This window comes from Carassius gibelio, chromosome A10 (assembly GCF_023724105.1).
Source record: "Carassius gibelio isolate Cgi1373 ecotype wild population from Czech Republic chromosome A10, carGib1.2-hapl.c, whole genome shotgun sequence".
Classification (NCBI taxonomy): Eukaryota; Metazoa; Chordata; class Actinopteri; order Cypriniformes; family Cyprinidae; genus Carassius; species Carassius gibelio.
In genome coordinates this window covers 5,397,739-5,420,238 of record NC_068380.1, presented here as the reverse complement: position 1 = coordinate 5,420,238, position 22,500 = coordinate 5,397,739, and the positions used below count along the sequence as shown (strand labels likewise).

At 42.4% G+C, this 22,500-nt stretch overlaps 2 protein-coding genes across 3 annotated transcripts in view; one reads left to right on the top strand and one right to left on the bottom strand.

Annotated features, from left to right (window-relative positions):
• The window catches only part of LOC128020930 (dual specificity tyrosine-phosphorylation-regulated kinase 1A-like), a 12,653-nt gene extending 6,206 nt beyond the window's left edge, over window positions 1–6,447 (bottom strand). Inside the window, exons 1-9 of one of the 2 annotated variants that reach the window (XM_052607748.1) lie at window positions 5,993–6,447; window positions 5,287–5,401; window positions 5,124–5,193; window positions 3,517–3,689; window positions 3,302–3,421; window positions 1,432–1,620; window positions 1,202–1,349; window positions 340–626; window positions 111–257 (exon numbers count right to left, since the gene is read on the bottom strand). In XM_052607748.1, coding sequence (XP_052463708.1) covers window positions 111–257; window positions 340–626; window positions 1,202–1,349; window positions 1,432–1,620; window positions 3,302–3,421; window positions 3,517–3,689; window positions 5,124–5,133 — 1,074 coding nt within the window. In that variant the 5' untranslated portion in view covers window positions 5,134–5,193; window positions 5,287–5,401; window positions 5,993–6,447. Of the gene's footprint in view, window positions 1–110; window positions 258–339; window positions 627–1,201; window positions 1,350–1,431; window positions 1,621–3,301; window positions 3,422–3,516; window positions 3,690–3,959; window positions 4,018–5,123; window positions 5,194–5,286; window positions 5,402–5,992 lie in introns of those variants that run through there. The other variant, XM_052607747.1, reaches the window with a different exon arrangement.
• A 4,603-nt stretch (window positions 6,448–11,050) lies between these two features.
• Window positions 11,051–13,449, top strand: LOC128021682 (germ cell nuclear acidic protein-like). Its single transcript, XM_052608994.1, has 4 exons — window positions 11,051–11,149; window positions 11,390–11,449; window positions 12,380–12,709; window positions 13,100–13,449. The coding sequence occupies exons 3-4, from the start codon at window positions 12,468–12,470 to the stop codon at window positions 13,401–13,403; spliced, it is 546 nt and encodes a 181-aa protein (XP_052464954.1). The 5' UTR covers window positions 11,051–11,149; window positions 11,390–11,449; window positions 12,380–12,467; the 3' UTR covers window positions 13,404–13,449.
• The last annotated feature ends 9,051 nt before the right edge of the window (window positions 13,450–22,500 follow it).

Genomic DNA, 22,500 nt, shown 5'->3' with positions numbered 1-22,500 from the left:
AGCATACTTCAGTATCACTGGAATGAAGTTGTGTTTCCGCTTTCATCTGATCTGAAACACATCTGTAAGTGTCCTCGGTCTCCTGCAGGAAGTGTTCGGTCAGGACTCACCTCGTTAGCGCCGCTGAACAGAGGTTCTCCGGTGTGCATCTCCACCAGGATACAGCCCAGAGACCACATGTCGATGGCCAGATCGTAGGGCATTCCCAGCAGCACCTCGGGCGAGCGGTAGAACCGGCTCTGGATGTACTGGTATATCTGAGGACACACACGGCTGTGTTACTGAATGAAGCTGGAGGAGCAGTCGAACACACACAGACTCGGAGAGCATGGGTCTCACCCGCTGTCCCAGCTGACACGAGCTCCCGAAGTCCACGATCTTGATGGCGGATCTCTTGGGGTTGCACAGCAGGATGTTCTCGGGCTTGAGGTCACAGTGGATGATGCTCAGCTCAGGCGTGGCCAGGAAGAGCAGCGCGGTGCACAGCTGCTGAGCAAACTTACGCGTCAGGTTCAGAGACACGCCGCGGAAATTAGTGTTCCTCAGCAGGTCGTACAGGTTATAGGACAACATCTCGAAGACCAGACACAAGTGGTTCCTGAACATAAAATGGCGTTTCAGATGAACTGGAGGAGAAGGAAAGACACAACGGTGTTAAAGTGTGATAATGAGTGAAATACTTGAGTGATGACACAGAAATGAACGTCATGAAGGTTACACACAGCACCTGAGACACAGAACACACCGTCCCATGGAGACCTATGGAGAGTTTCCAAACTCCATTCATCTACAGTCAGTGTTCTGCTTCTCCATGGTTACGCTTCTCATTTACTCAATATTCCTTCTATAATAATAATAATAATAATAAAAATAATAATAATGTTGCTTCTGTATGGTAAATCAGTTTGAAGTCCCTTTGGATGGAAGCATCTGCCAAATCAAATACCACTAGTCCTCACACAGACCTGTTCTTGTGCAGTAAACCCGTCTCTGTTTCCTCATCAACGGTACTCTTCAAAACACAAACTGTGACACAACCCCAAAACTGTTCATCCTGACGTAGTAAATGACCATTACGTGATCTAACATATCTTTTATCAGATCATATTGGTCAAATAGAAAGAAGAGAGTTCTGGCAAGGGTCAGAGTGTAAACACAGACGGCCGGCAGTATGTATTCTGGGATGAGAGTCACACATTACCGATGTAATACTTCATCTCGGTGTCGTGTTTGTTCATGAGCTCCAGCAGTCGGACTTCAATCTGAGCCTGATTCAGAAAGGCCTTTTTATTCTTGATGATCTTGATGGCGACCCACTCCTGCTCCACGCGGTCATAGGCCTTCACCACCTGCCAGAGACCAACACACACACGTCAGACCAACCCAAACACACCTCACGAGTCTTTACTAGCGGAGCTGAGAGACACGGACCTGACCGAACGAGCCTTTGCCTATTAGAGAATCAATCTCGTATCTGTCCATCCACTTCTCTCCGTTTTTAACGATGTAGTCAAAGTTGTCGTCATCGTAGCCGTCGTTGTAAATCTTCCTCTCCTTCTTGTTGCTGGAGTCCTCGCCCTGACCCTGTTGGTGACGACGCTTCTTCTTTGCATAGTATACCTGCAAACACACACACACACACATCATCATCAGCATCATCATCAGCATCATCATCATACACACGCACACACACACACACACACACACACACCATCATCATCATCATACACACACACACACACCATCATCATCATACACACACACACACACACCATCATCATCATACACACACACACACACACACACACACACACACACACACCATCATCATACACACACACACACACACACACCATCATCATCATACACACACACACACACACCATCATCATCATACACACACACACACACACACACACACACACACCATCATCATACACACACACACACACACACACCATCATCATCATACACACACACACACACACACACACCATCATCATCATCATCATACACACACACACACCATCATCATCATACACACACACACACACACCATCATCATCAGCATCATAATCATACACACGCACACACACACACACACACACACCATCATCATACACACACACACACATCATCATCAGCATCATCATACACACACACACACACACCATCATCATCATACACACACACACACACACACACAATCATCATCATACACACACACACACACACACATCATCATCAGCATCATCATACACACACACACACACACACACACACACACCATCATCATCATACACACACACACCATCATCAGCATCATCACACACACACACACACACACATCATCATCAGCATCATAATCATACACACACACACACACACACACACACACACAATCATCATCATACACACACACACACACACACCATCATCATCATACACACACACACACACACACACCATCATCAGCATCATCACACACACACACACACACACAATCATCAGCATCATCACACACACACACACACACACAATCATCATCATACACACATCATCATCAGCATCATCATCATACACACACACACACACCATCATCATCATACACACACACCATCATCACACACACACACACACACACAATATCATCATCATACACACACACACACACACACAATATCATCATCACACACACACACACACAATATCATCATCACACACACACACACACACACACAATATCATCATCACACACACACACACACACACACACACACAATATCATCATCACACACACACACACACACACACACACACACACACACCATCATCATCATACACACACAGCAATACAAGGTCTTCAAGGCCACAGGGCAATATAAAATGATATAATTAAAGTCGATGATTTTTTTTTTGCTTGTTTTTTTCTCTCTTTATTTTTTATTATTAGATATTAAATGTTTCTTGTCTTCATCTGGCTGTAAGAAAATAAACACAGAAGAAGAAAAAAAACATTCCCAAGTTCTTATTATTATAAACTTGATAAATGATTAATCTGTTTTTATAAATTAATTCGATTAGACTTGAGTTTTAATTACAATATTATATTTAACCATTAACATTCCAACTGAAATAAAACTTGAAAAAATGAACTTAAGGAAATAAAACCAGATTTGGGACAAAAACTAAATGGATTTCATAAGGCCACTGATGCAAGTGATGCATTCATTAACGAAGTCAACAAAAATCATCTCTTTAATTTACGAAGCACATGAGTTCAGCTTCCTGAGAGACGCACCTCATTGATGTGTTTGTATGTTTTGATCAGTTCGATGGAGAGTTTTCTTAAGGGAGCAGTCGCTGGATCCCGGAAACACTGAGGCATCCGCCGCTGAACCATTACCAGATCAGCAGTTACCTGTGACACACACACACACACACACACACAGGTCAGCGCTCATGAGCGGAGTGTGAGCTCATACACGCTCACTGGAAGCACACGCGAGTGTGTACCTGCGGGGCCTGCAGCGCAGCGGCTGATTGGTCAGCATCGCTCGGCGGGTGACCATCACTGAACGGCCGGTGAGAATGGGGCGTCTGCGCATCCATCTGCACACCAGCCGAATGGAAAGAAAACGAGGGGGCCAGCCGAACAGAGGAGGGTTTGCATGCTGAGGTCTCTCCTCCTGCAACACACACACACACACACACACACAGGTGACTACCTCCTCAAAACCAGAAAAAGCGAAGCAAGTTATGTAACTCATACACGATGGTAATTCAAAGTGGAATTAAAATACAAAAAGGAATTAAAATAATCATAAAAAAAATCATCACTACAATAAAAGCAGAGAACAAACATTTTAAAATGATTAGAATAAGATAATGAATGCAAACTTTTTAGAATTAAAAAAAAAGAGAACAGATAAAATACAGCACAAATCTAATGCTTTTACTTCGATATGAATGTCTCTTTCTCCCGATTGTGTTAATGTGCATCAGCGAGCGCTCCAGAGAAACACAGAAGACCCCAAACACCTCGGACTGAGACCGCAGATCACGCTTTAGTCACAAGACGACACCAGACACACGTTACAGAACTTCACAACATTGGATTGAATGTTCAAACACACACACACACACACGCAGGTCTAATCAGAGCTGGTCGAGGGAGTGAGTGTGTGTGTGTGTGTGTTTATGACTCAGCATCAGCATCTAACACACACACACACACACGCTGAACTCGGTCACACTGTAAAAGCAGAAACAGCGAGCACACAAACACTAGTTTCTAGTTTTCTAATCAGATGATTGCAGTGACAGACCTGAAGCGTGAGTGAATGATTTCACACTACACACATCTAGATGACAGCTGAGGATTCAGCGGCACCCATCGCACTAATAACAGCACAATAAAGACTACATGTGAGCGTTTGTGATGTATGTGATGTTTGGAAATGTGACGGTCTGCAGCGAGTGGGAATCTGCAGATCATTAAGTCGTCATTTATCAGCGTCTCTCCCACCAAACACAATGCAGCACATTCACACTGGAAACCAGCTCGAGCCCAGCAACAGTGCCTCATTACCATAGCCTACCACCAGGAAGATGCCACGCCATTGGCCCATCAGCTAAAGCAGCAGCCAATCAGGAAAGGGTATGCAAATAACCCACTTTTGTTGCTAGGGCAAAGCTCTGAGGCTGCAACCAATAGGAAAACAGGTAAGAGGCATGAAATTGAATTGCACTTTGACACATTTCCCAGCACAGTTTAACAGTATTTGCTGATAGAAAAGCTCTCGGGTGAAGAACCCGGAATCAGTTTGTGTGAGAGAGGGGCCCGGGCCCTGGAGACAGACGCTGCCATGGGACCCCGGCCTGCATTTTTAAACATTTAGAACCCACTGGCACACAGTCTGCCCTAAATAGAGCGCTCGGTTCCTCTCTAGACACTGCTGGGGCCTGACAGGAGCCTAGGAACAACAACATGAAGAGGGTCCAGAGAATCCAGCCTCATGTTCAGGACCAGAACTCTGAACAAGCATTCCATGATTACACACACACACACACACACACACACACACACGTGAGCAAAACACAGGGTTAGGATCACTGCTCACCTGTATGCATCGTCTTCTGACAGATCTCATATCATTGTGACAGAGGAGTCCATCTGCAAACCACAGCCCACTGCAAGAACAGCACAGACGTGTGAGCGACCACATACTGTACCTGTGTGTGTGTGTGTGTGTGTGTGTGTGAGAGAGAGAGACTCGGATGTACCTGAAGCGCCTCGCGAGTGTGTCCAGGTGAGAACAACCCTGATGTCTCAGCAGGGTCTTGCCGTTTTCTGAGATGGTTGAGTTGATCTTCAGTTTGCAGAACCATTGGTGAAGATCTGCGGTGAAATCAGTCCTCAGTTTAGAGCAGGTTATCAACACACAATCACGGAGTGTTTCTAATCACAACACAACAGAAACACGATGAAGAGCTCCTCCTCATCATCATCTCATGTCAGGAGCTCAGGCGCCAGTCAAGGTTGTTCGCCTGCAATTGACCACCGACTCCCGTGCGAATGTGAGTTTGATGCAGTAAATCAGCTGTCAAAACACCGCTAGCCTAGCCAGCTAACAGCACAGCGGCCGCGCGACAGTGAAGCGCGCGGAGAGCGACAGTAACGCGGCCGGTCCGTCAGGAGTCGTGATGTTGAGAGCTAAACGATCCGCACATCTGAGAAACGTTCACCCTGAGCTGTCTATACCGAGGCTAGCTGGACATTAGCAGCCCGGGCCTGTGCGCGGACCGAAGCCTGAGCGAGACGAGCGCGAAAACAGCCCCGCCGTCGAGCTGCGCCTCCGAAAAAAGCACAAAACGCGTCGCATCGAGCCTCAACTCGGACGGAGCGAGCGGATAAGAGGCTACGGTGCGCCGCGTCGGTTTCGCTGAGGGCAGCTAACCGTTAGCCGCGGCGCTAGCCGTCATCACTCACCGTGCCGCGCGCGCCTCTTTCTGACGAGAGGAAGGAAAAGCCTCCGGGAGAATCAGCAATAATTCCCAATCTCCTTCTTTGGGAATCCCTTTCCAAAGTATGTCCGATGCAAAGCCTCGTAGAGAAAAGAACAGCGCCTCTCGGTGAGCGTCGGCGCGCTCCGCAGCGCAGCAGTCCCGCGTCCGTCAGTCACTCATCCTGCGCGCGCGCCGCCGCGGCCCCTGGACAAAATGGCGCGCGCGCTGCAGACCCGTGCACAACGCTCGTGCGCTAAACCCCCACGCAGCGCTGCTCAACAACGCGCGAATCGGTGATCGATTTCTCAGTGGCTATCAGGCGGCGCGGTCGCGCGCGAAGACCGGTCATCAGACATTTGAAGGAAGAAGAAGAAAAATAAAAAAAGTCGGGAACAAAATGGAAGCCGAGTGAGAGCGTCTCCATGACGACTGTCCGTCAGACGGCAAAGTTCCCGGATGACCTCATGACGCAGGAACCGTTCGCCGGTTGTCATGGAAACTGCCACTCAATTTTACGCTTCGTATGGCGTAGCATAGACATATAAATACCTAGACGCCTCATTGGCCGCTTTGAGCCGCCATGTTAGTGAGGGCAAGACTGCCTTAAAACAAATGAAAGTAAACGGGGGAGCTGCGGTTTTTACTGAATAAAAACACCATAACGTTCACATTTATCAACCGATTTCAGAGGTTTGTGATCTACGTGCAGTTAAAAAAAACTTTGCCTCCAGTTATTTAGTTAGTTTTGGAAAATTATTAATTTCTCACATTTGTCTCTCTTGTTGATTTCGTTGATTTTTTTCGGTTTACAAATCTGTATAACTGTAACATATTCATGTAATGTAATTTGAATGTACCTTGGAGATTGAAAATGTTTCTTTTTTGAGACCCCAGGAGCCCAAATTCAGACCCAGAACAATAAAACCCACAGAAGAGGTGGGAGTTCTAAAGAGGAATCAAACTGCAGGGAGAGGAAGAGTAGATATAAGTCATGATCTGCAAGATTAACCACAATCTGAGGCTTCGGAGTGAGTTTGCAAATCATTTGATTCAGATCGGGACTCCGAAGCGCGTTTCGCGAATCATTTGAGATCAGGTCTTTCGAGCGGATTTGCAAAGCATTTGATTATATCATGTAGGCTAGTACTAGATCAAGTTTTAATAAAGAGAAAAGAGGTTTAGAGACAATTTTTTGTTAATAGCCTGTTAGTAATCCCACAGTCCATAGCATCAGTAACTGTATAATTTAGTAAGGGAAAATTAAAACAAAATAGGATGAGTTTCAATTTTTATTTTATTTATGTAGAAATGGTCATCTTAACCTCTGTGCAGTGTTCAGGGTATTTCAGGACCCCAAATTAAATTCTAATTCATCTAAATGACATTACACTTAATAACTTTACCAAAACAGAAATTGGGATGTTTGATTGTATATTAGTGTAATAAAATCACTCAGAATGTTCATATAGTGCTTTTGTTTAAAATTGTAATTTTAAATGTTTTCCAGTAAATGGCAGAAATCTACCACTTAAGTACGGTAAATGTTTCATATGACCATGTATGAAAGCAAGAAATATAGATGTAACCCCTCTCACCCGGGTCCTCTCTCACGCTCCTCACACTCGCTCCGAGCGGGGCTCGAACCCGGGTCTCCGGCATGGACTAGCGTCAGTCGCTAGTGCGTTTCTTGAGATCGGGGAGTGAGGTTTACCTGCACAGCACCACTCGCTGTCCTCCGTAACATAGATATACTTTAAAGTTAACTACATATTTATTTTGTATAAGCATTTAATATAAACATTTAATACTTTTTTTTTTTTTTTTTTTTTTTACAAATGTAACATTTAAACAAATTCCATATCAACTGTATAGTAAAAACATTAAAGGAAGTGATGTTACAATTCATGATTGTCTAGATATTGGTGTTTTTAATTTCACCTCTTAAAGCATTTTCTTTTATCATTGCAAATATCAGTATTCAAAATTTTGGGATTAAAACATCAGAACATTATGCATTTGTAATTGCAGGTTAAATGCATTTATATCTTGCATTAAACAGCGTGTGTAAACATCTGTTGGGGTCTCTAGAGAGCGATGTGTAGAGGATTAAAACTTGAGCCAGAGGTTCTTCACCGCTATGAGGAGACCTTTGACGTTAACGTTCTTCCGTCTGGTCTCATCATCCACCCTGATGCTCCACACCTTGGTGCAGATGGCAAAGTGGTGGACCCAAATGAAGAACCTCCCTGTGGCCTGGTAGAGGTTAAGTGCCCTGATGTGAAAGAAAACGGAGAGGCATCCCACGTTGAGTTTATTGTTGACCATGCAAAACTGAGAAAGAAACACACAATTGGCATTCCACGGTCAGCTGATGGTTACTGGCTTAGTTAACCTGGTGTGATCTTGTGACAAGTACAAGAGGTGACTTCCATGTGGAGAATGGAGAGATGATGAGCTGATCACAGAGATCATGGCTAAAGTTGATGAATTCTACTTTGGCATTTACATTAATTTTTTGCTAGGAAGAAAATAGGCAAGAAAAATTTACCAACAAATGATGTTCCTGTTCTATAGTGAATGTAGTTCTATAGTGTTCTATTACAAGAAAAAAACGGTTACCCCAATAAGTCATGCTTCAATTAATTATATTTTATTGTTATTTATGTTATATTGTTGCTCATACCTACCCCAAACTGGAAAGATATGTCAGGAGGGGTTGGTGATTTCTGATGTGTTCAGAATCTGAAACGATATTGCAGATCATAAGTAAAAGTAAAGAGTTAGATTTTTATAAAACATTCCTGACTTAAATTTTCCCCCTAAAATCTAAGCATTACATTCAGCAAAAAAGCACATTGAGAAGTATGTGAAAGATTATATGTATAATGTTGGTTAAAACCCTGGCTGAGAATGTAACAAAAGCTTAAACTTACTAGAAAATAGCAAAATGTGCTCATCACAAAGCAGACAAGTTACTAGCAGGTGAGGAGGAGCATGATGTCACTAGCAGGTGTGTAGATGATGCTGATGCCACTAGCAGATGTGTAGATGATGCTGATGCCACTAGCAGGTGTGTAGATGATGCTGATGTCACTAGCAGGTGTGTAGATGATGCTGATGCCACTAGCAGGCGAGTAGATGATGCTGATGTCACTAGCAGGTGTGTAGATGATGCTGACGTCACTAGCAGGTGTGTAGATGATGCTGATGTCACTAGCAGGAGTGTAGATGATGCTGACGTCACTAGCAGGTGTGTAGATGATGCTGATGTCACTAGCAGGTGTGTAGATGATGCTGACGTCACTAGCAGGTGTGTAGATGATGCTGATGTCACCAGCAGGTGAGTAGATGATGCTGATGCCACTAGCAGATGTGTAGATGATGCTGACGTCACTAGCAGGTGAGTAGATGATGCTGATGCCACTAGTAGGTGTGTAGATGATGCTGACGTCACTAGCAGGTGTGTAGATGATGCTGATGTCACCAGCAGGTGAGTAGATGATGCTGATGCCACTAGCAGATGTGTAGATGATGCTGACGTCACTAGCAGGTGAGTAGATGATGCTGATGCCACTAGTAGGTGTGTAGATGATGCTGATGTCACCAGCAGGTGAGTAGATGATGCTGATGCCACTAGCAGGTGTGTAGATGATGCTGACGTCACTAGCAGGTGAGTAGATGATGCTGATGTCACTAGCAGATGTGTAAATGATGCTGATGTCACTAGCAGGTGAGTAGATGATGCTGACGCCACTAGCAGGTGAGTAGATGATGCTGATGTCACCAGCAGGTGTGTAGATGATGCTGACGTCACTAGCAGATGTGTAGATGATGCTGACGTCACTAGCAGGTGTGTAGATGATGCTGATGTCAAGAGCATGTGTGTAGATGATGCTGACGTCACTAGCAGGTGTGTAGATGATGCTGACGTCACTAGCATGTGTGTAGATGATGCTGATGTCACTAGCAGATGTGTAGATGATGCTGACGTCACTAGCATGTGTGTAGATGATGCTGATGTCACTAGCAGGTGAGTAGATGATGCTGATGTCACTAGCAGATGTGTAAATGATGCTGATGTCACTAGCAGGTGTGTAGATGATGCTGATGCCACTAGCAGGTGAGTAGATGATGCTGATGTCACCAGCAGGTGAGTAGATGATGCTGACGTCACTAGCAGGTGAGTAGATGATGCTGATGTCACTAGCAGGTGAGTAGATGATGCTGATGTCACTAGCAGGTGAGTAGATGATGCTGATGTCACTAGCAGGTGAGTAGATGATGCTGATGCCACTAGCAGGTGAGTAGATGATGCTGATGTCACCAGCAGGTGAGTAGATGATGCTGATGCCACTAGCAGGTGAGTAGATGATGCTGATGCCACTAGCAGGTGAGTAGATGATGCTGATGTCACCAGCAGGTGAGTAGATGATGCTGATGCCACTAGCAGGTGAGTAGATGATGCTGATGCCACTAGCAGGTGAGTAGATGATGCTGATGTCACCAGCAGGTGAGTAGATGATGCTGACGTCACTAGCAGGTGAGTAGATGATGCTGACGCCACTAGCAGGTGAGCAGATGATGCTGACGTCACTAGCATGTGTGTAGATGATGCTGACGTCACTAGCAGGTGTGTAGATGATGCTGACGTCACTAGCAGGTGTGTAGATGATGCTGACGTCACTAGCAGGTGTGTAGATGATGCTGACGTCACTAGCAGATGTGTAGATGATGCTGACGTCACTAGCAGGTGTGTAGATGATGCTGACGTCACTAGCAATTGTGTAGATGATGCTGATGTCACTAGCATGTGTGTAGATGATGCTAACGTCAAGAGCATGTGTGTAGATGATGCTGACGTCACTAGCAGGTGTGTAGATGATGCTGACGTCACTAGCAATTGTGTAGATGATGCTGACGTCACTAGCATGTGTGTAGATGATGCTGACGCCACTAGCAGGTGTGTAGATGATGCTGATGCCACTAGCAGGTGTGTAGATGATGCTGATGTCACTAGCAGGTGTGTAGATGATGCTGATGCCACTAGCAGGTGTGTAGATGATGCTGACGTCACTAGCAGGTGTGTAGATGATGCTGATGTCACTAGCAGGTGTGTAGATGATGCTGACGTCACTAGCAGGTGTGTAGATGATGCTGACGTCACTAGCATGTGTGTAGATGATGCTGACGTCACTAGCAGGTGTGTAGATGATGCTGACGCCACTAGCAGGTGTGTAGATGATGCTGATGCCACTAGCAGGTGTGTAGATGATGCTGATGTCACTAGCAGGTGTGTAGATGATGCTGATGCCCCTAGCAGGTGTGTAGATGATGCTGATGTCACTAGCAGATGTGTAGATGATGCTGACGTCACTAGCAGGTGTGTAGATGATGCTGACGTCACTAGCAGGTGTGTAGATGATGCTGACGTCACTAGCAGGTGTGTAGATGATGCTGACGTCACTAGCATGTGTGTAGATGATGCTGACGTCACTAGCATGTGTGTAGATGATGCTGACGTCACTAGCAGGTGTGTAGATGATGCTGATGCCCCTAGCAGGTGTGTAGATGATGCTGATGTCACTAGCAGATGTGTAGATGATGCTGACGTCACTAGCAGGTGTGTAGATGATGCTGACGTCACTAGCAGGTGTGTAGATGATGCTGACGTCACTAGCAGGTGTGTAGATGATGCTGACGTCACTAGCATGTGTGTAGATGATGCTGACGTCACTAGCATGTGTGTAGATGATGCTGACGTCACTAGCATGTGTGTAGATGATGCTGACGTCACTAGCAGGTGAGTAGATGATGCTGACGTCACCAGCAGGTGTGTAGATGATGCTGATGTCACCAGCAGGTGTGTAGATGATGCTGACGTCACTAGCATGTGTGTAGATGATGCTGATGTCACTAGCATGTGTGTAGATGATGCTGATGTCACTAGCATGTGTGTAGATGATGCTGATGTCACTAGCAGGTGAGTAGATGATGCTGATGTCACTAGCAGATGTGTAGATGATGCTGATGTCACTAGCAGGTGAGTAGATGATGCTGACGTCACTAGCAGGTGAGTAGATGATGCTGACGTCACTAGCAGGTGTGTAGATGATGCTGACGTCACTAGCAGGTGTGTAGATGATGCTGACGTCACTAGCAGGTGTGTAGATGATGCTGACGTCACTAGCAATTGTGTAGATGATGCTGACGTCACTAGCATGTGTGTAGATGATGCTGACGCCACTAGCAGGTGTGTAGATGATGCTGATGCCACTAGCAGGTGTGTAGATGATGCTGATGTCACTAGCAGGTGTGTAGATGATGCTGATGCCACTAGCAGGTGTGTAGATGATGCTGACGTCACTAGCAGGTGTGTAGATGATGCTGATGTCACTAGCAGGTGTGTAGATGATGCTGACGTCACTAGCAGGTGTGTAGATGATGCTGACGTCACTAGCATGTGTGTAGATGATGCTGACGTCACTAGCAGGTGTGTAGATGATGCTGACGCCACTAGCAGGTGTGTAGATGATGCTGATGCCACTAGCAGGTGTGTAGATGATGCTGATGTCACTAGCAGGTGTGTAGATGATGCTGATGCCCCTAGCAGGTGTGTAGATGATGCTGATGTCACTAGCAGGTGTGTAGATGATGCTGACGTCACTAGCAGGTGTGTAGATGATGCTGACGTCACTAGCAGGTGTGTAGATGATGCTGACGTCACTAGCAGATGTGTAGATGATGCTGACGTCACTAGCAGGTGTGTAGATGATGCTGACGTCACTAGCAATTGTGTAGATGATGCTGATGTCACTAGCATGTGTGTAGATGATGCTAACGTCAAGAGCATGTGTGTAGATGATGCTGACGTCACTAGCAGGTGTGTAGATGATGCTGACGTCATTAGCAATTGTGTAGATGATGCTGACGTCACTAGCATGTGTGTAGATGATGCTGACGCCACTAGCAGGTGTGTAGATGATGCTGATGCCACTAGCAGGTGTGTAGATGATGCTGATGTCACTAGCAGGTGTGTAGATGATGCTGATGCCACTAGCAGGTGTGTAGATGATGCTGACGTCACTAGCAGGTGTGTAGATGATGCTGATGTCACTAGCAGGTGTGTAGATGATGCTGACGTCACTAGCAGGTGTGTAGATGATGCTGACGTCACTAGCATGTGTGTAGATGATGCTGACGTCACTAGCAGGTGTGTAGATGATGCTGACGCCACTAGCAGGTGTGTAGATGATGCTGACGTCACTAGCAGGTGTGTAGATGATGCTGACGTCACTAGCATGTGTGTAGATGATGCTGACGTCACTAGCATGTGTGTAGATGATGCTGACGTCACTAGCATGTGTGTAGATGATGCTGACGTCACTAGCAGGTGAGTAGATGATGCTGACGTCACCAGCAGGTGTGTAGATGATGCTGACGTCACCAGCAGGTGTGTAGATGATGCTGACGTCACTAGCATGTGTGTAGATGATGCTGATGTCACTAGCATGTGTGTAGATGATGCTGATGTCACTAGCATGTGTGTAGATGATGCTGATGTCACTAGCAGGTGAGTAGATGATGCTGATGTCACTAGCAGATGTGTAGATGATGCTGATGTCACTAGCAGGTGAGTAGATGATGCTGATGTCACTAGCAGGTGAGTAGATGATGCTGACGTCACTAGCAGGTGTGTAGATGATGCTGACGTCACTAGCAGGTGTGTAGATGATGCTGACGTCACTAGCAGGTGTGTAGATGATGCTGATGTCACTAGCAGATGTTTAAATGATGCTGATGTCACTAGCAGATGTGTAAATGATGCTGATGTCACTAGCAGATGTGTAGATGATGCTGACGTCACTAGCATGTGTGTAGATGATGCTGATGTCACTGGCAGGTGTGTGTAGATGATGCTGAAGTCACTAGCATGTGTGTAGATGATGCTGACGCCACTAGCAGGTGTGTAGATGATGCTGACGCCACTAGCAGGTGTGTAGATGATGCTGATGCCACTAGCAGGTGTGTAGATGATGCTGATGTCACTAGCAGGTGTGTAGATGATGCTGATGCCCCTAGCAGGTGTGTAGATGATGCTGATGTCACTAGCAGATGTGTAGATGATGCTGACGTCACTAGCAGGTGTGTAGATGATGCTGACGTCACTAGCAGGTGTGTAGATGATGCTGACGTCACTAGCATGTGTGTAGATGATGCTGACGTCACTAGCATGTGTGTAGATGATGCTGACGTCACTAGCAGGTGTGTAGATGATGCTGACGTCACTAGCAGGTGTGTAGATGATGCTGATGTCACTAGCAGGTGTGTAGATGATGCTGACGTCACTAGCATGTGTGTAGATGATGCTGATGTCACTAGCATGTGTGTAGATGATGCTGATGTCACTAGCATGTGTGTAGATGATGCTGATGTCACTAGCAGATGTGTAGATGATGCTGATGTCACTAGCAGGTGAGTAGATGATGCTGATGTCACTAGCAGGTGAGTAGATGATGCTGACGTCACTAGCAGGTGAGTAGATGATGCTGACGTCACCAGCAGGTGTGTAGATGATGCTGACGTCACCAGCAGGTGTGTAGATGATGCTGACGTCACTAGCATGTGTGTAGATGATGCTGATGTCACTAGCATGTGTGTAGATGATGCTGACGTCACTAGCAGGTGTGTAGATGATGCTGACGTCACTAGCAGGTGTGTAGATGATGCTGATGTCACTAGCAGATGTTTAAATGATGCTGATGTCACTAGCAGATGTGTAAATGATGCTGATGTCACTAGCAGATGTGTAGATGATGCTGACGTCACTAGCATGTGTGTAGATGATGCTGATGTCACTGGCAGGTGTGTGTAGATGATGCTGAAGTCACTAGCAGGTGTGTAGATGATGCTGATGTCACTGGCAGGTGTGTGTAGATGATGCTGATGTCACTGGCAGGTGTGTGTAGATGATGCTGAAGTCACTAGCAGGTGTGTAGATGATGCTGATGTCACTGGCAGGTGTTTTTTCCAGCTCCTTTATTTTTCCCATGCCTCAGTAAGAGCACTTAATTAACATAAAGCAAACAACAATACATGTATTATTTTGTGTTAAACATAACACTTTAATAAAAACAACTCATTAATTTGGAAAGTTACTATCACATTTATGCAATAATATACTGTTATTTAGAACATCAATTCAAAGTTAAATAACCTACAAACCAATATAAAATAATTTGAATTCTGCTTGTACAACAGATGTTTGTTCAACTGCTCATATTTCCTACATTATTGTGGATTTTATTGCTAACTTTAAATGTCTTTGTTAATTTAATGTGACTGAAGCCAGAAAGAGAGCAGTATAAAAGGATGATGGCAAAAGTATAAAAACACCGCTTCACTAACCTGCTCGACTGTTAGCATAACTGCTACCATGTGCTACATTAAATGTATATAAAGTTACATCTAACAATACAAATAAAACATACTATATTTGATTAATGTCAATAGTTGCAGATAAGCTTTTAATATAAGTTATTGTTTTAGTTAACACATTACACTCACCTGGGACTGGACGGCTGTTGTAATCGTGCTCCTGCACCATCTCGACATTTACTGCTCTGCACCACAAACAGCCCGTTTTGACGCGTGATTTAACATCTCTGCAACTTTTCCACGCAAACCTGGAAGGCACAGCCCAGTACGAGATCGACCGTAGCTACTCCGGTTGGACACGGACCTCATCCTACATGAAGGGCTCAGATCGGGACTCCGAAGTGCGTTTCGCGAATCATTTGAGATCAGGTCTTTCGAGCGGATTTGCAAAACATTTGATTCTATCATGTACTTGTCTAGATCAACTTTTAATAAAGAGAAAAGAGGTTTAGAGACAGATTTTTGTTAATAGCCTGTTAGTAATCCCACAGTCCATAGCATCAGTAACTGTATAATTTAGTAAGGGAAAATTAAAACAAAATAGGATGAGTTTCAATTTTTATTTTATTTTTGTAGAAATGGTCATCTTAACCTCTGTGCAGTGTTCAGGTTATTTCAGGACCCCAAATTAAATTATAATTCTAATACTGCATCATACAGGTGTTTATTTGAGTTGAATATTTCGATAATCATGTAAGGAAACGAAGCCATAATTTGATAAGTTTACATTTACATTTATTCATTTAGCAGATGCTTTTATCCAAAGCGACTTACAAATGAGGATAAAAAGCAACACAACAAAAAGAGCAACAAGAAGTTTATAAGTGAGAATAAACAAGATGCATGCAAAATAAAGGCAGATATTGTCTGATATGTTAAGAAATAATATAAAATAAAAATGCTAAAAAATTCTGCCAAAATATTTCACTCAAAAAGTCCAGATGATTCGAGCTGTTCGTGACTGTGAGTGTAACAGCAGATGCAGAGATTATTAACCAGAAATGAAAACATTTAAAACTCTGATTCCTCGATTTAAAAAAAAAAACAAATATGTAGCAAAACATTAGATTCAGATGATATATAGAAGTCTCTGTGATTATCAGTGTCAGACTGTGTGTATTGTTTTGTCCGGGGCTCGTGGGACAGGCGCACCACTCTGACTGTGACGTCATCATCCTGGGGAGGGACTTTGAGAGGATTCAGATCATCCCAGGAGCCAAACACGGGAACATCCAGGTGGACACAAACACACACACACACACACACACACACACACGGTTCTGGGGTCCAAACAACATCAAGGTATTTAAAAAATGTTACAGCACTTTCTCAGAGTGACACATAGCATAGCTTTTAGCCTCATGGTTGCAGTTTGAGGTTTAGGAATTAGTTTTATTATAATTTTTTTTAGCCTTTATGTTTATATCAGTTTTAATAATTTTAGCATTTCAACTTTTTTGTAAAAAGTTGCTACTTTAATTTCAGTACTGTTTTCGTTTAATTAGTGCTTTTTACTTTACAAATCATTGCAAAGCAACTTTACAGAAAATTAAGTTTCTCCCATATTTAGTAGTAGCTTACACGATTTATCTCATTTTACTTTAGCTTTATTTCAATTACAGAAAACTGTTTTTAGTAGTTTCAGTCTTAGTTAACAACAATGACACATAGTTGGTTGCTTTGGGAATAAATGTTTAACTGTGTGTGCTTATTTTACATATTTATTTTTTAAAATAAAATGTAAAAATTATATATTTTTTGTATGAGTTTCGGTCTTCTGCTGAATGCTAAAAAGATGATGCTTTAAACTAGAGGTCGACCGATATATCGCTCGGCCGATATATCGGGCCGATATTTGTCATTTTTTAATATATCGGCATCGGCCGATATCCGTGTTTAGTAGCGCCAATTTAAAGTCAGGCACGTCGGCGGGCAGCCCCGCGTTATTGGCGCGGTGGAAAGTGCTGCTGCAGCCACTGCATGTGAAGCACCCTGAGCCAAAACTTTTGGAAGATTCAACAACAGACATGCGAGATAAAGGTAGTCAGAGAATTTCACTCTGTAAATGGGGTGGAGAAGTTGTCAGCTCTTACAAACACTGCAGCGTGATTGAGGGCTCCGTTACTCCGCCGCTCACAGACAGCACCGCGCTCGGAGAGACAGACGTCCTGGAGCTGCCCAGAACGGTGAATCACATGTGTTCGGAAAGCATGGTTTGATGCAGACAAAATAACCAGTTTTCCATCCAACTCATTTGTATTTAGGGATGTCAATATTTGATAATTTCCATGATCGATCGTCGTTTAAATTAACGATCAAGGAATAACCTTAATGCTGCAAAATGCGTCTGCAGCGGTATTATTATTATGTGCAAAAGCCACTTGGAAAAAAAGCTTTCTCACCTGAATTAAAGGGGTTTTAGTATTAATAAAATGCTAGTAGCAGGACTGTAAAATGAATAAATGTGATTATGATCGTTTGATAAAATGAAGAGAGCGCGCCATACGTTTGAGATCATTTTACTTTGCTGAATGTTTTCAATGTCAAGGAGACCGCTGAATGCGCCTCTTTAAATGGTTTCGTGGTGCTCGTTGTTGTATTTTGAAACGCAACTGCAATGTTTTCAAATGACACTATAGTAGTGGTGCAACGGATCATCATTTATCCGTTCAGAATATCTTCGGTTCGGCACAAACGTGACCCGCGGATTGATTTATGAAAAAAAAAAAAAAAAAGTTGCGCATGTTCAGTCCACACTCAGTGATAATGCCGAGCGGAGGAGCTTGAACGCCCCGCGCATTTTGGCTTCCCTGTCAGATATAATGATGAAGGAAAGAGGTTAGAGTGAATAGATTGTGCCAGATCTTTATGAACAGGAGAAGAAAAAAGTTGTGGATGAGCTATCCCGAGCATCCTCTGTTGCGCTGACGACAGACGGGTGGACGTCCAGGGGGACGGAGAGCTCTGTGATGATAACTGCTCACTTCATCACAGCAGACTGGGAGATGAGAAGTCCTTATTATTATGTTAAAAAGAAGATATTATGCCATGTGCACTAAGTCCATACGAGGACGAGCGAGCGCGGGTTTGACTAGATGTATTTGGAGGTTATTGCTCACGTCTCGTTCTGCACATATCCAAATGTTTCCATATTCGCGATGTATCTGAATGTTAAACTATAATATTTTTTTTAATGTAAACTAGACGGAAAAATCATCCTCTTCACATGAGCAAAAACGTCCTTTGCATAACAGCAGAGAGGACCGGTATAGGGTGTATTTAAACTGACCAGTGTAACTTTTTAAATGTTTGGTTGACTGGACTTTATTTTAATAATGAACAGACTGCGATGTAAGTTCGAAATTAGAATGCACTTTAGATGTTCTGTGTCATTTATACCAAACACAAATGTTGCTGGCTGCTAGTGTCTTTGCAGCACCACTGTTATTTATTTTTTATATATTTACTTTTTTATATTTTTCAGTTTAATTGATTTTTATTTCTAAAATTGTATTTATTTAAATCATGTATATTTAAGTTTACATTTATGTTCCAACAAACTTGAAAAATTCTACTTGATAAATGTAAATGCTCTAAAACTTTTATGTAAATGATTGACATATATATATATATATATATATATATATATATATATTACCTGTTTTATATATTTAATACTTGGTCAGTTTATTAATTTTAGTGCACTAAATTAAGATGAATGAAGAGATGGTTCAAGTCAGTGCTCAATAAATTATGATAGGTTTAGAGAAAATGTGTTGTGCATCCATGCAAATCAAGGGGAAAACTCCAAGATATCGGCCCTAAAAATCGGCAGCACATATCGGCCATCGGCTGACCCTGACCTCTAAACATCGGCATCGGCTATAGAAAAACCCATATCGGTCGATCTCTACTTTAAACACCAAACGGTTGATGGTACCCATTCACTTCCATAGTATTTCTTCCTGTAGCACAGAAGTCAATGGGTGCCGTCAACGGTTCGCTCTCAAAAAAAACATCTTCTTTAGTGTTCAGCAGAAAATAAAACCAGGCTGAGGAAGAGCAAACGATCGCAGGATTTGATTCCTTTTTGTTTGATTCCTCTCACACAAACAATACAGTTATATGAGTGTTAATCTAAACTGTGTTTGAATATGAAGCACTTTGTGTGTGAAGATATTTGTGAATCAACCAATCAGCTGTCACGCGATTTCAGATATGGAGTTGAACACAAGGCTTGATGAAATAATACTGTGATAAAGATAAAGCATATTTATAATCATCGAGGCTCCTGCAGACGTATGTTTTAGGAAGATTGTCCAGGGTTTATTTTTTACTCTTTTCTTTTACCTGCCACCATTCGACTTGGACACAAACACAAGATATTTTAATCTGATGAAGATCATGGTGTTCTTCTTCAATGCAGAGAATGATGCTCTTCCTCTTGTTTTCCAGCTCAAATATCTGAACATCCTTAAATCGAGAAGCATTTACTGAAATATAAATGAGTTCATGTTTAAAACAAGAACAAATATCTGTCAGCGGCTAAGAAAAACAATAGTTTTCACCTTTGGCAGAATTTTTTTCCCCGTTTTAAGAATTAACCAATAAAAATCTAAAAATAAATATACTGAGTAGATAATACAAATTAATATCTGAGGTCATTATGCATCTCCTGTAAATGTCTTGGTTTGATGATGTTCATATTAGCACTGGAATAGTGTAATCATTTTTTCTTCTCCAGATTATTGCTGATGTGAAGCAGTGAGGAATCCGCTGTATAGTGATCATGCTCTCTGCCCTTTAACCTCTCAAATCTGAATATATACGCCAATCAATCTAATTTTATATCGAGTATGAAGAGATCTGTAATATATTTGACTGTATGTTATGAGAAAATAAATTACTTAATGCAACATCCATTATTTCTTTGCTGGGTTTAAGTTTTTTTTATGAATGATTATGTCATCTTTTATTATAAACATGAGTGCAGTATTAGCATTGGTATCAACATTATTAGAAATGTCTGAATGAATCAAAATCAAACGATTAATGCAGAGATTTTCTTCCTTAGTATTTCTGTCTTGTTTTCTGGTATAAATGAATGCTTTCAAACGATTAATGGCTTTAGAATATGAGCTGGTCATTCTGTCGATTCATTCAGGTCTGCTCTGGGTTTAGTACAAACACAACACTAGTCTGTGGAGGAATAGTCTCGTCTCTGAGAACAGCTTTCCTTAAGACTGTCCTTGTCCTGTTTGCAAATGACTAAAAGGGAAGAAAAAAGAATAGAATAAGTTCACAGTTTGTTCATTGTTTGTTCATGTTCGTTAATGAATTAACTAACATTAACTAAAGGACTAGTATTCTAAAGAGTTAACACTTAATCTGTGTAAATAAGTAACGGTAGGGAAATTAAAGAGAGAAAATTTAGCTCCATCATTAATCTAGACAGTCAAAGGGCTCACTCTGTATATTGTGCTCATAACACCATTTAGTTTATTATATAAATGGCAATATAAGTTTAAACGTAATAAGAATTAAATGTAAACTTTGAATTCTTATAAAGTCTCAGCTTTCACTGCTAACTACGTTAGCGATATCGCTATCTATTATTAATAGTCTGACACTGGTGGTTAATTAAGCTGTAAACATAATGTTAAAAATGAGCAAAAAACATCGAGAAAGAACAGCTGAGTCTTACCTGTGAAAGATAACACCCCGAGAGCTGTTTTTATTATCGTGTGACGGTTTGTAGGTGTCCAATCTGTCGATGAGTCAGGTGTGTTTTCTTCTGTCCTGATGTGAGAGTTATGAGAGTTGCCCGATCCAATATGGCGGAGACGATGACGTGCGGTCGAGCGGCCAATGAGGCGTCTAGGTATTTATAGTCTATGGGCGTAGCGACAAACGCACGCAAATCACGCGCACGCAGTCAATACAGGAACGCGCGTTTAAGCAATTATTCTCATAACGAGCTTTAGAGAATCATTTACCATCGTCTTCTGATTTTAGTGCTTCTGTTTGTTTTGGTTTCTTTAGGACAGTGAAATGGAGAAATCACTTAGCCTTTTCGATCAATATGTGAACTGTCCTTCCAGATGTGGGAAATATTTGAATCTATTATGGGTCTATAAGATCATTTTATTCAGTGGTGTGATGCTTCATTCTTAAACATTAATGCTTCTGAAACAAAAGAGTTGTTCACTGATTTCTGTAAGAAGAACTTCGTCCATGTGTTGTCTGTCGTTATTAAGGGACATCAAGTAAAGCGGTCAAAGATTAAACTAAACTAAAATTTGAGGAAAACACTGATATGGTTAGAAGGAAAGCTTTCTTCTATGAAGATGTTTTACACTTGTTTTTATTTAATCTATCTTAATTTTTTCTATTATTTGTTGGTATGACAATCTGAATGTAAAGAACAGGTTGTGTAGTAAAGTTATAATGTGCAGTAAGATATTGGGGACTGATTTAGGGACTATCACACAAATTTCTGAATATAAGGCGACTAAGAAGAGCCAGTTAGTCCTGCTCCCTCTGGACGGAGATTTAAACTCCCTTTGTCCAAATCAAACAGATAGAAATAACACTTTATTATAAATGTGTGTTTATGTGTGAGTAGCCTGATCAGTAACATCAGACCCAGATCACACAGAACGCGTTTTATTCACCAGTTATTTCATTTAAAAGACTCTGTTGTATGAAGTACTAAAAACGACAGAAGGAAAAATAAATAAAGTAGAAATAAATAAATACATGCAGAAATAATAGTGAAAATAAATACATTTTGATATATATAAATGGCTATTTCTGTATTTTTGCATGTGTTTATTTATACATTTCTATATGTATTTATTTATACATATATTAGTTTCCGTATGCCCACAATTCTGTTCCCTGCGCCTGTATGCTAATTGAGAGGGGTGCCAACATCAGTCTGAAGGAGGATTGGTCAGCTGGAGGCCGCATCGCTAACCAGACAGAAGCAATCGATCCATCTATCTGCTATGCACTAATACGCTAATGATCTTAAACCGTCTCCATCCACGCTAC